This window comes from Corythoichthys intestinalis, chromosome 15, assembly GCF_030265065.1.
Source record: "Corythoichthys intestinalis isolate RoL2023-P3 chromosome 15, ASM3026506v1, whole genome shotgun sequence".
NCBI classification, from domain to species: domain Eukaryota; kingdom Metazoa; phylum Chordata; class Actinopteri; order Syngnathiformes; family Syngnathidae; genus Corythoichthys; species Corythoichthys intestinalis.
In genome coordinates this window covers 27,710,809-27,729,630 of record NC_080409.1, presented here as the reverse complement: position 1 = coordinate 27,729,630, position 18,822 = coordinate 27,710,809, and the positions used below count along the sequence as shown (strand labels likewise).

Here is an 18,822-nt window from a genome sequence, read left to right as displayed (position 1 = left end):
GTAGTTTTACTCTGAACTCCGACATCATTTTTACATGATAATGATTTAGTTTGGGTCTAGGGGTGCTCCAGTGTCTCTCTAAAATAGACACGTTATCGAATAGGTCACCGTTTTCCCCCCCATGTATTTAATAAAGGGACTTCCGCTCTGAAGCCACCTCATTGCATTCTGAAGCCAGCGCATTGCATTACCGTATTGCACATAATACAAACAATAATCCAAATGAGGGGCGGCTGGTTTGACTTCGTTTTTACGAGTGGAGGCTGGCTTGACCGCAGTTCTAAACTATCGAAAACTCTTCGATCAACATCTTGATCTGACAGAGCCGAGATGATGCCAATAACGTTAATTAATTGCTCTGTTTTGTAGGACACGTACTCAGGGTCCAAATGTCCTGCTTCAATTTGTTCTGAGAAATCTAACATGTCCCAAGAGAGCTCATGCAAAATCTCGCCATGTTGGGAAGAAATAGGACGAAGCAATCGCTTATTACTCGATCAACTCAAACCCCGCCTAGTTCACGCCCGCCCACCGAGTTTGATGAGCCAATGACAGATAAAATTATTTCATGCGGCCACACGGGGAACAAGAGTGCAAGAATGAAATAAATAAAAAGGGAAATAAATAAATGTTGAAATAAATAAATAAATGATGAAATAAATAAATAAAAATTGAAATAAATAAATAAAAATTGAAATAAATGAATAAAAATTGAGATAAATAAATAAAAATTGAAATACATTTTGAAATAAATATAAAATGAAATAAAAAAAAATTGAAATAAATAAATAAAAGTTGAAATAAAAGAATAAAATTGAAATAAATAATAAAAATCGAAATAAATTTTGAAATAAATAAATATAAATTGAAATAAATAAATAAAAATTGAAATAAATAAATAAAAATTGAAATAAATAAATGTAATCGAAATAAATAAATATAAATTGAAATAAAAAATTAAAAATTGAAATAAATAAATATAAATTGAAATAAATAAATTAGGGCTGTCAGAATTATCGCGTTAACGGGCGTTAATTAATTTTTCAAATTAATCACGTTAAAATATTTGACGCAATTAACGCACTAGGCCCGCTCAGACAGATTTAAATGTCGGTACAGTGAAAGGCCAACTTGTTAATTGTGTTTTATGGAGTTTTTCCGCCCTCTGCTGGCGCTTGGGTGTGACTTGCATATGTTATTTGGCGTAATGTCGCCCTCTGCTGCCAATTCAGTGCAGCTGATTATTTGGGTTTCGGCGCGCTTTTCTGACGTGATTATATGTCGACGCGAACTCACACTAATAGACAGTGCTATTCAGACCAGCTAACGTCCGCATCCAGTATTCAGTGGCAGTTCTCATAGCCCCATCACACTGTTTGTGTCTAATACATGCATCGCTTGTGAGTTATATTCCTCCTTTGTTTATATTCATGAGCATAAGATAGTTATTGATGATGTGTATTTGAATTTGTTCACATATATGGTGAAATGCAGTTACATTGTTAGATGCTTGTGAGCTAATTGGCTAGTGCTACTGCTCAAATGGACACGTGTGTGTACATTTTATGTTATTTTGTGATTTATGCAAGTTATTGACACATTGCCTTGTTATTTTCAGTTTTACAAAAATACAAGAAATGTGCTCCTGTCAAAAAGAGATGACTTCAGTAAAGCCCATGCAACTTTGCCACACCGTCTGATTTCTTTTTGGAACTTATGTTCGCTATCTGTCAATTTGTGTACTCACAAACATTGAGGACAGAATAGTGCTACTTGTTTATTTTTTGATTGAAAATTTTACAAATTTTATTAAAACGAAAACATTAAGAGGCGTTTTATTATAACATTCCTATAACTTGTACTAATATTCATCTTTTAAGAACTACAAGTCTTTCTATCCATGGATCACTTTAACAGAATGTTAATAATGTTGATTTATTGTTATAATAAACAAATACAGTCCTTATGTACCATATGTTGAATGTATATATCCATCTTGTCTTATCTTTCCATTCCAACAATAATTTACAGAAAAATATGGCACATTTTATAGATGGTTTGAATTGCGATTAATTGCGATTAATTACAATTAATTAATTTTTAAGCTGTAATTAACTCGATTAAAATTTTTAATCGTTTGACAGCCCTAAAATAAATATAAATTGAAATAAATAAATATACATTGAAATAAATATTGAAATAAATAAATAAATATTGAAATAAAAGCATTTTAATGACACTTTTAATTATTTATTTAATTGTGTATTTATTTATTGAATTTTTGCACTCCTGGTCCTCCATACATCTCTGCTTTGTCAGATCAAGATGTTGATCGAAGAGTTTTCGATAGTTTAGAACTGCGGTCAAGCCAGCCTCCACCCGTAAAAACGAAGTCAAACCAGCCGCCCCTCATTTGGATTATTGTTTGCATTATGTGCATTACGGTAATGCAATGCGCTGCCTTCAGAATGCAATGACGTGGCTTCAGAGCGCAAGTCCCTTTATTAAATATATGGGGAAAAAACGTTGACCTATTCGATAACGGGTCTACTTTAGAGAGACACTGGAACACCCCTAGACCCAAACTAAATCATTATCATGTAAAAATGATGTCGGAGTTCAGAGTAAAACTACTTAGAAAACTGCTAGTTATTTCTGTCATTTAGCCTTATTTCAAAACTTGATAAAAAAAAAATAAATAAATAAAATCTGGTAAATATCCAAGGACCGTTCCACTTCTGAGTTATACTAGAGTTTCCCGTATGCAGATATCAGCCCGTTTAAAGGCGCTGGCCCGCGCGATGTAGAAGCCACAGACTGGACTCCACCATGGGCTGCTGGTGGAGCTCTCCTCAGAGTGTCCTCGATTAAATTTGCTGCTTCTCTGAGCAGCTCTGGGCACATTTTGGACATATGTATGTTTTGCTTGGACAACACGCGAAATGCGTCAAAGCCTACTACCGCTACACTGACCACGCTAGTGACGCTACTAATCTTCGTCGTCTTTGTGATTTTGAGGGAGCAATTATTTTTCAGATTATACGGATCTACACTGCCACCTTATGTATCGGGTGTACATAAAAATTAGCCAATGCCTCAGGCGTCAATCTATTATCTGAGATCGACTAGTTAAGACTTGCTTTGCTGAGCAACCAATCAGACGTTACAAACTTTGACGAGCAAACCTGACAGATAAAATTATTTCATGGTTTCACCTCCAGAGGAACAAGAGTGCAAGAATGAAATAAATAAAAAGTTAAATAAATAAAAGTGGAAATAAATAAATCAATGATGAGATAAATAAATAAAAATTGAAAGAAAGAAATAAAAACTGAAATAAATTAATAAAAATTGAAATAAATAAATAAAAGTTGAAATAAATGAATAAAAATTGAAATATATAAATAAATAAAAATTGAAATAAATTTTGAAATAAATGTAAATTGAAATAAATAAATAAAAATCGAAATAAATAAATATAAATTGAAATAAATAAATATAAATCGAAATAAATAAATATAAATGGAAATAAATAAATAAAAATGGACTAAATAAATATAAATTGAAATAAATTAAAATTGAAATAAATATTGAAATAAATAAATAAATATGGAAATAAAAGCATTTTAATAACACTTTTAATTATTTATTTAATTGTGTATTTATGTATTGAATTTTTGCACTCCAATTTTTGCAGTAACAGAAGATAAACAGTCATTTTAGTAGTTGCTGTGTGCCCACTGTTAAAAGGGCAAATCTCTAAAGCAGCACGGTTTGTTTATCTCGGTCCATGATGAGTTTGTGTCGACAGCCGTTAGACAGCGGCGAAAACATCAATATGATGCCAACACGATCGCAGACATCATCAGACGGAGACTACGAAGCTCGTTGCCACGGTCGCGCAGCAAGAAGGTGAGCGCAACAACAGGTGTTGTGCAGAAAAATAGCCGCCCCGCGTGAAATGTCCCCCCTGACGGGAGCGCCCACACAGAAAGGACTTTCTTGTACCGTGAATATGTATTATTTTACTCTGCTTGAACTAATAAATGTCATACCTGTGTGATTGTCATTGGGATATGGTCGTGAAAACCTGTAGACTAATACATTTCTGTTCAAAGATGGTTATGTGGCCCAGTCCACGATTTGTTACTAAAATACAGTACTAATATTTTGTGTAATTTCATCATTTAAAACTGATTTTACAGTCGTAAATCCATTACTGTAATGCATCCATGAAAACGTTTGATGTTTTCACTTCAATAACGCGTTATAAATAAGCGCTCCCGTCAGGGGGGACATTTCACATGGGGCGGCTATTTTTCGGCACACAGCGGCCCGTTGTCGAACCGCCGATCAAGTTTCATTTTACAATCGTGACAACGGTGACGCTCAGCTCCCCAAATGTCGATTTATATTTGGGCCAGTGCCGATTTTGGGTACCCGACTCCTCATCGTGACATAAACTGGAGTATGATTGGAAATTTTGTGGTCTCAGGACGAGCTCTGACGCACGGGAAGGGACTGGACGGGAGGAAACATCGATTTGGACATCAAATATGGATCTGGCGACTGGATCGACCGAAGCTTTTCCAAATAACGGCCTTTATGCAACTCATTCAATGAGTTTACAGCGTCTGAAAGCACCCGGGCTTCCATAATTTGCAAGTGAATCCACCTTTAGAAACTACGATCATTGACAGTACAGACACACAATGACGGATAATATGGCGGCACAATACAGCGATCACGTGATTGTGTGACGTTGGTGATTGGGGTCTATACCATTATGAGAAGTGTTGTTTTCATCAGTTTCATTTTGGCCTAATATGGTCATGTAGTAAGTTATAGTACATAATAATAATAATAACAACAGTTCATATAGATGAGGTTGTGCTGAGATTTAAAAAAAAAAAAAAAAAAAAACATTATTAAAAAGAAATCGGACATTGTAAGCAGTGAATCACAATGTTACTCATTACTTGGTTATTGTTTTCAATGAATACATTTTTACTTGTACTCAGGGGTGAAAGTGGGCGAGAACGGTCAGGAACGCAGTTCCGGTATGAGATTCAGGGGTGGAACGCAGCTCTGGTATAAAGTGCTTTGATTCCGAAAATATGACGGCAACTGTCACATGCTATGTTAAAAAACAAACAAACAAAAAAAACATGCATTTCATCTCCAAGAAGAAAACAATTTACCAACATCAGATTTACATACGCAAGTGTTAACAACAAGCATAATAAAGTGCTTAGCGTAATCCGTTTCCACCAATATTTATTATTTGTTTTATTCCACGGACGGCATGGAGGTTTCCCCAGCTGCTACAGTTGAGTCTGACGATGATGAGTCACGTCAATGTACGAATGCACGCAAAGCAAAACGCCTGGACTCATTTATCCGTTCAATTGGCTGACATACTGACATGTGATCACCAGAGATAGTTAGCTCTGATTGGTTGAAATATGCATGTTTTCTGATTGGTTCAAATGTGCATGTTTTCTGAAACAGTAAAAAAAAAATGTAACAACAAGAACAAGCAATGCAACAGAAAATCAAATCTTTAAGAGTTAAGGTGGCTTATTTATTATATTTAGTTTTATTTGTTCTGATGGGGAGGTTCAGAACATCTTAGCTGTCAATGTGCACTTTGGACTTATATTTTTTCATTTACATTAGGCTACTTATTCATTTCCTTATGATTTAAGAAGTCAAGTCAGTTAAGAAGCACAATTTTCAAAATATATTCCATTTCACTCTGCATAATATGTCATTTGTACTTAGTTTTCTGAATGTACGTTACTTATATCTGTATTATTAAAAAACAACAAAAAGTAAGTGTTTACATTATCTATAATTTTATTATACATCCTATGTTCTTAAGTAGATAAAATTGAGATTTGGCATTTAGTATGTGAGGAAATGAGGGAAAATAAAAATTTGGAGATGGAGGTTGGGGTTATAGCTGTTTTTCTTAACTTTTATTTTGGAAATCATTGGAAAAAATACAATTTTGAAGGAAAATCAGTTTTTGTATGTGTTACAAAAAAAAAAAAAAAAAAAAAGTTCAATTAAATGTCTGGCTCCGTGGCTACCTTCACGTTGGGGAGTTCCGGCAAGAAATTCTAACCACTTTCACCCCTGCTTGTACTTAAGTAAATTTTTGGAATACTACTTTTACTTTTACTTGAGTAATATTTTATAGAAGTAACACTACTCTTACTCGAGTAAAAATTTTGGCTACTCTACCCAACCTCTGTATGTATGTAAATGAACACAAATGCAGACTCGGAACAAGCCATCATGTTGGGTCACTACAGAGGAAGTGACAAGTTCCTCTCCATCCATGTCACGTCAGGTGTTCCAATCTAAATGAGACGTGGGCACGCGCAGATACGACGGAGACCAATCAGTTTAGTAAATTAAAGAGGAAAGCTCGTCACCCCCTCAGCCTTTCTCCCTCCCTGGATTAATTCCACCTCCAGCATTGATTGATGATGTCTATCAAATAATTGATTAATTGTCACACGGGTCCCCGATGCAGGCAAACGTTATCTTGTTCTTTGGCTTTTATCGCGTATTACGGACGTCGCTCGGCGGCGTGTGCTCGGTGTGTGATTAGCGTGTCTTTGGCGTGTTGGCGCGCGGCCTTTAATCATACACAAACCTCCTCGTTCTCCATCTTGTTCTTGTCACTAATTATTCCACAACTTGATGGAGAAATGGTGCTGTTGAGAGATTTTGAGTGAGAAAAAAAAATCCGCAAAATGATGAGCCATCCGTCAAATTTATTGAGCATTGTGAATTCTATGCACAAGAAGATGAAATTAAAAGAGGTCGATAGTGGGTCATTAAAATGAGTCCAGTCAGCATGTTTAGATGTTTTGAAAATGCGCTTTGTTATGATTTTTTTGTTGTTGTTTTGTTCTGGTTTCTTGTGTGGAATTATTGCTTACAGTATTATCTTGTACCTAAGGTGACTGTCTTTTTTTAAAAAATTTTATACAACTACTTGTGTGGTCTTAAATTTCACCAATTGTAATCTCACAAATTGGCTAATTTGCACAATCCTGCTGAATTCATCAGACAGGCAGGGTGAAGATCAAGAGCCATTTTCAAGTTAATTATGCCAATTAATTATTTTGATAACTTTCTTTAATGTATTTTTTTTGTGGAATCACTATTTAGTAATTTGACTTAAGCAGTTGTGTATATTCATTACAATCTGGCTAAATTGCTGAACCTGGCCCTCAACGTTTAAATACCATACATTTGTTTGTTCACAATGATTTTTTAAAAAATTTTTATTAACATGTAATTAACATAACTTCTTTTTAACGTTCTTGTTTCAATCTTTTTAGATGTTTAAATTCTTTTTTTTTAAATTTTTTTTTTAAACTTTGTCACATGACTCGGTGGCCCGCTACCTATGGAGGACCAGGAGTGCAAAAATTAAATAAATAAATACACAATTACATAAATTATTTAAATGTGTCATTAAAATGCCTCTATTTCAATATTTATTTATTTTGATATTTCAACATTTAGTTATTCCATTTTTTATTTATTTCAATTTTTATTCATTCTTTTCTCTTTTTATTCATTTATTTTAATCTATATTCATTTATTTCAATATTTATTTATTTCAATTTTGACTTATTTCAACTTTTATTTCCGTTTTTTCCATTTATTTATTCATTCCAATATATATTTATTTATTTCAACATTTATTCATTTGTCAAATTGTATTCATTTCATTATTTATTTATTTCAACTAGGGCTGTCAAAATTATCACGTTAACGGGTGGTAATTATTTTTTAAAATTAATCCAGGCATGAAAATGGGTCAGGGGTTAAAAAGGTGAGAAGGTGTGGAGGACATATGTTCCGGCATTCTGCCAAAAATGTCTACATCGGCGAAACGTCCTATATGAAGCGAATTTGACACCCAAAGTACTACCGTGCACTCTCAACTTGTTTTGTTTAGATGCATACAGGCAGAACGTACTAAAAATGCCTTAATAAAAGATTAAGTCTTTTATTAAGGCATTTTGTAAAGGCAAAATTAGGCAAAATGTAGTTATATCAAATAAGGACGGTTTAAATGCGCTACGTGACTAATGTGGTCAACTGCTTTAAAGCTACGACATAAAAACACAATAGTGAAAAGTATGTATATAAAACGTAAAAAAAAAAGTATAAAAAACTCAATAAAAACAAAAATAGTGAGTACTCGCCGCTTTTAACCAATGTGCGCATGCGTGCAAATGTTTGCGCGAGAGAACTGAGCATTGTGTAGACGTTTCGCCGCATAGCAAGGAATTGCCAAACACCGGTACACTGTACAACCCAACAAAATACTGTATTGAGCTCTGTCGAATCACACTGTGTTTCAGTAATCTGCAGGAGGCACCACAGACACATATACCTTGTGCTGGCCATGTTTTATTTAGAAACATAGTTTACTTTGAAGCTAAACGAGTTAGGTGTTCAACACTGCATGAATGTCGCACTGAAAAAAAGGCGCCACACGTCCCTGAAATACCAATTACAGTGATATTAGAAAGAAGCTTGTGTTTCTTCTTTTAAATTACCGTTAAATACACAAGCTTGACGCTAACTTAACGGGAGCTATTTTTTCACCGAAGACTTGGCTAGCTGTGGCAGTGCTCAACACAAGCTGCAACAAACGGCAGTAACTTTGTTATACCGCAAAATATGAAAAGGATTAAAACCATTACCCACCAAATTCAATATGCTGGCAAATGCATTCATTTAAAAAAATATTGGGAGTGAGACCTCACCTCGTCCAGCGAACGTGAATTTGTGCTTAGGGCAAGATCATCTGTCGCAATCAGCGATCTTTGATGCTATCATTTTTCCCACTTCAAGCTTGTTCCTCACTCAGCGGCTGTGAGACTAAAATTAAAACCTCGACGAAGTTGCTCTCCTAGCTGAGCCTAGGCTAACATTCGTCTTTGTAAGTTTTTAATTAGTTTTTATATTGAATTTGAAAGGAAAATGTGTTATGTTTTTGGCAAACTTGTTCATGGTGCTAATCTGTTGAGCTACTCACACATGGAAAAATACTATTGTACAACGTTTTAAATGTATTCATTTTGTATATTTCAGATCAGTTTTGTTTTTGTGTTCGCTGGAATAGCGTCACTGACACACACAGCAACAAACGGGGGAAGGGGTGAGCGCTGCCGCCGCCACACTTTTGGCTGTATTTTTGACACACGAAAAATAATAGCGAATCCCGTACTACGGTGTGACAGATCATTTTAGTGGTTTTGAATCCGCGACGTTTTCATAACATGGTAAACCGTGACACTGGTAACCGGCACATGCCTACTCCCGACCCCCCCCCCCCCCACCCCTTAAAAAGTTTCTCCTCGGATCTACACAATTCACGTAGGTCACCCTTTTTGACTTCAAAACGGCGAATTTCGCCGAAAGGTGAGAGATTTTCATGCCTGTTAATCACGTCAAAATATTTGACGTAATTAACGCACATGCCCCGCTCAGATTAAAATGACAGCAGTGTAATGTCCGCTTGTTACTTGTTACCTGTTTTTTGTTGTTTGGCGCCCTCTGCTGGCGCTTGGGTCCAACTGATTTTATGGGTTTGGGGAGTGAGCATGGTGTAATGACATCAACAATGGCGGGCTACTAGTTTATTTTTTGATTGAAAATTTTACATCTTACATTAAGAGGGGTTTTAATATAAAATTAACTTGTACTAACATTTATTTTTTTAAGAACTACAAGTTTTTCTATCCACGGATCGCTTTAAGAGAATGTTAATAATGTTAATGGCATCTTGTTGATTTATTGTTATAATAAAAAAATTCAGTACTTATGTACCGTATATTGAATGTTTATATCCGTCTTGTGTCTTATCTTTTCATTCCAACAATAATTTACAGAAAAATATGGCATATTTTATAGATGGTTTGAATTGCGATTAATTACGATTAATTAATTTTTAAGCTGTAATTAACTCGATTAAAAATTTTAATCGTTTGACAGCCCTAATTTTAACATTTATTTATTTCACTTTTTATTTCTTTCATTCTTGCACTCTTGTTCCCATTGTGCCACATGAAATAATTTTATCTGTCATTGGCTAAACAAACTCAGTGGGCAGACGTGAACTAGGCGGGGTTTGAGCTGAGCGAGTCAAGCTACATGGCTCTGGAGTCAAGCTTGTGCTCCTTCTTTCCCAACACGGCAGCAATTGCTGAGGTTCTGCATGAGCTCTCTCTCGCGATAAACCGCTTTCTTTTGTAAGCCGTGTGCTCAGGGTTCGAATTTCCTGCGTCGTGTTCTGCTAAGTCTAACATGTCCGTTATTAAATCCCGAGAAAGCTCATTCACCTCAGCAATCGCTGCCATGCTGCATGCTCCAGTGGGATTTTTACGTAAGAATACATTATAATCTGATTATTTCATTCCACAGCCAAAAAACCTAAGTGAAATCCGAATAAATACTGCAGGTATAATTACAAATAGCAATTACACATAGCAAAACGAATAAATTATAAATACAGTACAAATCATAATAATAATAATAATAATAATGTAACCAATTGGGTTCTAATTTTTGGTTTTGCATGCTGCTCCTGAACGCACCATGTGACTGTCGAGAGAGTGAGACAGATTTTACTCTGTCTTTCCATGTTCTGTTGTTGTTGGCGTTGGCTACGGTGAACAGTATCCTCTTGTGTTGCACAAGTCCTGAAATAAATGTTTAAAAACCTAACGAAACTGGCAACTTCCTTGCCGACGTTACAATAATTAAAATAATAATGAGGGTTGTCCACGAGATCGTAGACATATTCGGGCTGGATTGTCGAGCCAGTTAGCTGACGTGCACACCACGCTCATATTTTTCTATCATTTTCTTCCTAATTTCAAAGGTTAGTATCACCTTTTTCCTTTTTTCCCCACATGCACTAACCTTCTTGAGAGCCATGTTGATTTCTCTCACAAGAAAATCCGCCATGAGTCAGTTTTGCGGGAAAACAATAAAATTGTGACGCTGTCATGAACGTTGTATTTCGAGTTTGTTGAGACAAATGACAATCCAAATTTTACGTTGGATGTCGAAAGAATCGTATGTCGATGCGATCGTATGTCAAGGTACTACTGTGCTGCAATATGTACAAAAGATGTACCACTAAAAAGTCATACAAATAAAAGACATTATCAATAGCAGTCACACTTTGAAGCGCTATTGTTGACTTCACACAATCACGTACAAGCACACACATGCTTAGCTCGTCAGTAATGACTTATTAGCTCTATCAAGGTCAAAGCGCTGACCTTCAGGCCTCCATTAAAGCGAGTCAGTGGAGAGGGAGCCAATAGAGACGCACAGCTCGTTAACAAGCTGACAACCACACGCACACGCGCCAATGAACGCAATAGTGAGCGTTGATGAGATTGTAAATGAAGCTCATTTGTTGACAATTGTCTTTGTTGACCAAATAAGACAATTAAAGCAACTCTGATTGGACAGATCGCACAAGAATAGAACAGCAACAACTCAGAAAATTTACGTTAGATAAAGAGGAAGAATTCATTGACCAGAGGTGTCAAACTCATGTTTGTCGTGGGCCATAGGTTAAGGTTTCCTTTGGAGCACCATTATGCCTGCCAATCCATGGAAATACTGTATATGATGGCCTCATCTTACTACATATGCACAACAAAGTGAATGAAATCCAGACAAAATTATATATATTCAAATTCATTATGTTAATTTAAAATGCAATACACAACTCACTTGCACGTTATTGCCAAAACCTGGGTTTAAAGCACAAGACAAAACCTTAGTCAAGCGCATACCATATAATAGTGGAATAAACATAAATAATAGCCAATTATAATAGTTAGAAGTAAGCAAAATAACTTGTTAGACATTTTTAAATACCAGTACTATTTTACCCAATCAAACACGAGTATCTCAGATTGTCCCACCTGCTCGTCATGCATTGGCTACCCACTGCTTTGGCCTATGCACCCTTTAATGGACCAAGAAGGTGAAGCAGGCATGATGGAGAAAGAGAGAGACATAGTCCATACAAAATCTAGTAAGAGTGTATTTTTTTAGCTACTTTTACGCGTTTCGAGTGTTTGTTATGCTTGTGCTTGGTGTGACTGACACCACGTTTGTCACACAATGGTTGTGCTCATGAGCAGTGTCATTTTCTGTTTTCTGAGTGTCACATTTTTTGTGTGACAAACTCATGATTTGCACGTTCAGATTCTTTAAAAAAAAAAAAACTGTCTTACGCATGAAGGTCATTTATCATTCAAGTCTTTTCCTTATGTCAGCTAAAAAATAATCTCAACAATAGTTATTTAAAAAATATATAAACATCTGCAAAAATATTCATCGCATTAGCACAAGAAGTTTCAAAATATACTTGGACTGTGTCAAAATTTAGTGGGCGTCAGGAGATCCGTTACCTGTTTTTTTGTCATCATTATCATTCATATATTAATTTTTTGATAATCATCCTGATAACTTTTCAAAATTGGAAGACAGTAGAAATGTGCTGCTCAACAATTATTCCTTTTATGGATTCAAAAATAACATCTCAACTATTTAAAATTGACAAAAAACTGAAATTTTGCTTTTTCAGCAAAACGAAATGTATCTTGCGGCATGGGCATGGGGGACCCAATTGCAGGGAAACATCAGGGTAAAACAAAAGGCAAGGCAAGGCAGGGTGTTGGGGAACTCAAAAATGCTTTAATAATAGCTAACATAAAATACAAAGTTCGAAAACAAAAGACCAGGAGATCAAACAAAAGGTGTCAAAACTTACTTGAGGCAGGGGAATCTAAACACGAGGGCTTTGATGTAGAAATAGACAATGACGCAACAAAGACTGACAGCACATGGGCCACTTAAGTACTGACATGAGCTAACAAGACAATGAGGCACAGGTGGGTGAAACAAGATTCAGCGGATTGGTCAAAATACAAGGAGCAGGCACATGGACAAGACACACTGGGGTTCAGAACCAACTCAAAGCATGATAAAATGAAGTTAATGCAAATGATTTCCTTTCGTGGGCCACCACACAAAAACATGTGGGGGGCTAGATCTGAATCCCAAGCCTTGAGTTTGATACCTGTGGTATGGACTGACCTGCGAGAGTCCCAAGTAGATGGACACAGTCTCCGAGATGTACAGGAAGCGTCCTTCCTTGTTTAGTGCAAACACGAAACCGTCCAGGGACTGAAAAAAAAATATACAAAAACAACACAAACACACATCGTCAATAGAAAAAAGCAACAGCAAACAAACAAGCAAAAAAAATAATAAAATACTGCAGAGCATTATGTTTTACTATATTAACATGAAGTAGGGCTGTCAAAATTATCGGGTTAACGGGCGGTAATTATTTTTTTTAATTAATCACGTTAAAATATTTGACGCAATGAACGCACATGCCCCGCTCAAACAGATTAAAATGACAGCACAGTGTCATGTCCACTTATTACTTGTGTTTTTTGTCTCCCTCTGCTGGCGCTTTGGTGCGACTGATTTTACGGGTTTAAGCAGAATGAGCATTGTGTTATTATTGACATCAACAATGACGAGCTACTAGTTTATTTTTTATTGAAAATTTTACATATTTTATTCAAATGAAAGCACTAAGAGGGGTTTTAATATAAAGTTTCTATAACTTGTACTAACATTTATCTTTTAAGAACTACAAGTCTTTCTATATATGGATCGCTTTAACAGATTGTTCATGTTAATGCCATCTTGTTGATTTATTGTTATAATAAACAAATACAGTACTTATGTACAGGGTGACCCAAAAAAAAGTTTAAACTCAGTTGACTGCTTGTTTAAAAGCCATTGAAACATATCTAAATAGGTTGTCATGCTTAAGTGATTCATTAAGGTCACTCAATGCAGCTGGTAATCTTACAATTCCTGTGCTTCTGCTGAAAATGAAGAAAACTCTAGCTGTACCTGAATTGCAGTGTGCCGGTCTGACACCTACTGAGATTGCAGCAAATCTGAGAATATCCAGATGTGCAGTCTACAAAGTTAAAAAGAAGCTGAAAGATACTGGAACAGCCTCACGAAAACCTGGGTCTGGAAAACCCGATCTCTGCAGACCAAAAAGTTGATTGACAAGGTGATATGTGGCCACCCCAGAGTCCAGATCTCAATCCCCTGGATTATAGCATATGGGCAACTGTGGAGGACAGTGCCTGTAAGAAGCCACAAACTTCTGTGGCAGCCTTGGAGAGGTCCATTGTTAGATCTTGGGAAAAGATGACAGCATCCTACATAAAGAAGACCTGTCAAGCGTTCCGCAGGTGCTTGGAGGCTGTTGTGACACTTAAGGGAGGACACATTGAAAAATAGAGTGTACTGTACATGTTCTTTACAATAATGCATAATTTGTGATTAAATTCTAATTCTAAACTGAATAAACATGGCATTTAAGTTGTATTATGGCAGTGTAAACTTTTTTTTAGGTCACCCTGTACAGTATGTTAAATGTATATATCCGTCTTGTGTCTTATCTTTCCATTCCACCAATAATTTACAGAAAAATATGGCATATTTTATGGATGGTTTGAATTGCGATTAATTATGATTAATTAATTTTTAAGCTGTGATTAACTCGATTAAAAATTTTAATCGTTTGACAGCCCTACATGACTACATAGTAACTTGGACATATTACCACTTGAAGAACTCCAATTGAAGAAAGTTTAAATAAAGAAACAACCTTTCCACTGTTCTAATGGCTTTAATTAGAATTTTTCATAAATTTACCCATTGGAAGCCATTGACAACAATAAACGTCCAATCCATTTTGACTGGGAGAGGCTGACAGCGAACGTTCGCTGTCAACCCTCCCAGTTAAAATAGACGTATATCATGTTTTGCCTGGTATACATTCAATTCCCTCAATAAAAGAGGGCAAAGAATGTCACTAAAAGCTTTTTTTTTGGACGGAAAACGATGTTTTCGCGAGTGTGAAAGGAAGAGCGATCATCAACTCAGCAGCCGTATATTTATTGAAGATTCCTCCCATGAAACAGATCTCGAATGGATCTTTCCCAGGTTGGTGTAGGGGATATATTCGTAGCAGATAAATGGAGCAATCAATATGGCGTGCAAGGGTAAACGTCTGCCGCTCTTGGCTACATTAATGTTTGAAGGAATAAAATTTGTATTGGCATTCCATATAATCACTGTGTTATGTATTTTGCATCCACTAGATGGCCTCATTTCCTTTGTGAGTGAATTCTGGCATATTATACCTGTTTCGCAAATGCTCACAACTGGCTCACATTCAAACTGTTCCAGCATTAAAAGGTGTTAAGATGTGGGGGGGAAAAAGGACGGATGCATGACATAATTCTGTGGTTTTCTTCTCCAGAATTTTATTTTATCCATAATCTTACACTTTGTAATTTTCTTCTGGTAAAGCAAAATGCCGCGGCCTTTTATTTTTTTGGTGAATATAGTATAGTCCACAGAAGTTAGTCGTTTGAAAAGTTTTTAATCATTTAATTATTTTAAAGAAAATATCTGTACAGTATATACAGGATCCGTGGAGAATAGCATGTGTAGTTAAAAAAATAGTCTCACTTCACAGGTAATGTTTTACTGATTGGAATGTCAAAGGTCAGGGGCATCATTAGATTTTAAGAACAGAGGGGGCTTAGCCCCCAGGATGTAAGTGAACGTAGCGTACAAGTACAAAACCTCACAAACAGCTAACAAAGACTGATACTGTATGTGTGCACACTTAACTCTACTAGCACCTTCACAATGCATATCTGACTAACTAGCTAGCAGCAGCTAAGTAGCAGCGTTATTTGCTGGGATGTAACTTTTGACCGTAAAACAACAAAGGTAAGATATGCGCAGAGATTGTCTGTAGTGTGCAAGCCCAGTTTTTATTTGTCAAACACTGAGCATTTGGTTTATTGATTACATGCGACATTCTGCTGTTAGCTGGGGTCTGGAGCTAACTAACTGTTACTAGCAGCAATGATAAATACTCACTTTCTTGAAAAAACTTCCTATGTCCATCCTTCATCCATCTATAAACGCTCTGCTTTGTGTGCGTCAGAGGTATACAGTGCATCACAAAAGTGAGTACACCCCTCGCATTTCTGCAGATTTTTAAGTATATCTTTTCATGGGACAAAACTGACAAAATGACACAATGAAAAGTAGTCTGTGTGCAGCTTATATAATAGAGTAAATTTATTTTCCCCTCAAAATAACTCAAAATATCGCCATTAGTATCTAAACCCCTGGCAACATAGTAAGTGAGTACACCGCATGGGAACTATGTGCATCCCTAAATGTCAAAATTATGTATTGCTTGTCATTTTCCCTCCAAAATGTCATGTGACTCATTACAGGAGTGCTGTCAGCATTGCTGCAAAGATTGAAGGGGTGGGGGGGCGGGGGGAGGTCATTCCCACGACCATGCTTGACTGTAGACATGACACACTTATCTTTGTACTCCTCACCTGGTCGTCGCCACACAAGCTTGAGACCATCGGAACCAAACAAATTAATCTTCGTCTCATCAGACCATAGGACATGGTTCCAGTAATCCATGTGCTTTGTTGACATGTCTTCAGCAAACTGTTCGTGGGCTTTCTTGTGTACTGTCTTCAGAAGAGGCTTCCTCCTGGGGTGACAGCCATGCACACCAATTTGATGTAGAGTATGGCGTATGGTCTGAGCATTAACAGACTGACCCCCCACCTCTTCAATCTCTGCAGCAATGCTGACAGCACTCCTGTTACGAGTCATATGACATTTTGGAGGGAAAATGACAAGCAGTGTTGGGCACGTTACTTTAAAAAAGTAATTAGTTACATTACTCACTACTTCTTCCAAAAAGTAACTGAGTTAGTAACTAAATTACTCTATAGTAAAAGTAACTAGTTACCAGGGAAAGTAACTATTTCCGTTACTTTAAAAAGAACTTGTTGTATGTCAAAGAATTTGAAATTTTCTGAGCAGTATTCGAGTCAGTGGAATAAAGAAGAACAGACAGGTAGTTAACGTGTTAGGTGCTTTAGCAGATTTGACTTGCTTACCACAGATGTCGACAAAAGCTTTGCCCCGGGACATAAATTACACATTACATGCAGGTTCTTTCCTTTAGTTTCTACAAACTTGAAATAGTGTCTATATCTCCACCTCTCAAAGGACAATTATTCTTCTGAATGCCCTGCCATCCCGACCCTGTGCATCTGTTTTGCGTGTGTGTGTGTTTGCCGCACGCGCTGTTCCAGGTTGCTTGTGAAATCACTGGCTCTGATTGGCTTACCAAGACACATGACTTTAACCCTCAGCCAATCACAATCACTTCCATCGCATCTCTCGAGGGGCTGCATTCAGGTAGGCCCGTTTCCTGACAATTCACGTCACCTTCAAAGCGTCTGCCGTCCGCAAGATGGAAGCAGAATTATTGCTGGCTGACAGTGGGGGATGGGAACGAGGCTAGCATCAGGTGTAGCAAACACAGAAACGTTACCAAACTTTGGAAAGCATTGTCCAATTGAATGAGCAGGGACAAACAGCTTGGAGTCAGAAGTTCATGCGCTATTCTCGAACCTGAATGCACCCCAAGTCTTGGATGACAAATCAACAGAGCAGAGTCTCGACTCGACACGGCTGGTAGTTTCTTCAATTTATTCAGAGTAAGTAACGCACCGCTTTTGACCGTTAGTAACGGTAACGGCGTTGTAACGGTGGAAAAAGTAATTAGTTAGATTACCCCGTTACTGAAAAAAATAAAGCCGTTACGTAACGGCGTTATTTATAACGGCGTTACTCCCAACACTGATGACAAGCAGTACTCAATTTGGACATTTAGGGATGTACGTAGTTCCCATGCGGTGTACTCACTTTTGTTGCCAGGGGTTTGGATATTAATGGCTATATTTTGAGTTATTTTGAGGGGAAAATAAATGAACTCTATTATATAAACTGCATACAGACTACTTTTCATAGTGTCAAAGTGTCATTTTGTCAGTGTTGTCCCAAGAAAAGATATACTTAAATATCTGCAGAAATGCGAGGGGTGTACTCACTTTAGTGATACACTGTACACAAAGTGCCGGTACGAGCAAGGTCACAGGAAAAATGTGGACTGGATTTTTAGTGATGTGGGCATTCTCTATACGAACGAGTGGAATGGTTTGGATAATGACGCACTGAATGGGTTCTCTTAAATTACTCTATGAATTGAGAAAACTGACAGATTTATGATCATGCCTAAGTTAATAATAACACATTATATGATTATTGATTTAAACTAATATTCTGGCAACTTCATGGGTTTAGTGCAGTGTTTAATGTAAAGGTGGATGCAGTTGCCTATGAAAAAAAATCAGGACTGGCAAAAGTCGAGATCAGCAGAGGTCAGGCTTTTCAAAAAATTGATGGGCCAGATGTCTAAGTTACCCAAAATATGAAATACTGCAGGTTCAAAAGTGCTTCTGAAAAGTTTTGCACACAAACACACTAAAGACGTGCTCTCATATCCACTATCAACACTTTCACTATTCAGCATCATGTGTCCACAAGTGTCCGAGAAGACACCTTTTTGCACATCACCATCATGACAAGAAGTTTGCTCTTGTCGTGAAGATGTTGCGGCCCGCGCACGTGTGCGACAGCTGGCGGGCCTTGTTAATATTCATGAGACAGACGCAACCACGGACTCGGTAAACCAATCAGACGAGTGCGAGCGGCGGATCCCGAATCAGCTGACCTCGCCTGTCAGACGGGATA

The 18,822-nt window shown here is 36.8% G+C and overlaps 1 protein-coding gene across 5 annotated transcripts in view; it reads right to left on the bottom strand.

The window, feature by feature from the left end:
• LOC130930622 (neuronal PAS domain-containing protein 3) overlaps window positions 1-18,822 on the bottom strand; it is a 267,831-nt gene that overhangs the window by 65,587 nt on the left and 183,422 nt on the right. For 4 of the 5 annotated variants that reach the window (XM_057858590.1, XM_057858592.1, XM_057858589.1 and 1 more), the window contains one exon: window positions 13,168-13,257. In XM_057858590.1, coding sequence (XP_057714573.1) covers window positions 13,168-13,257 — 90 coding nt within the window. Of the gene's footprint in view, window positions 1-13,150; window positions 13,258-18,822 lie in introns of all 5 variants that reach the window. The other variant, XM_057858591.1, reaches the window with a different exon arrangement.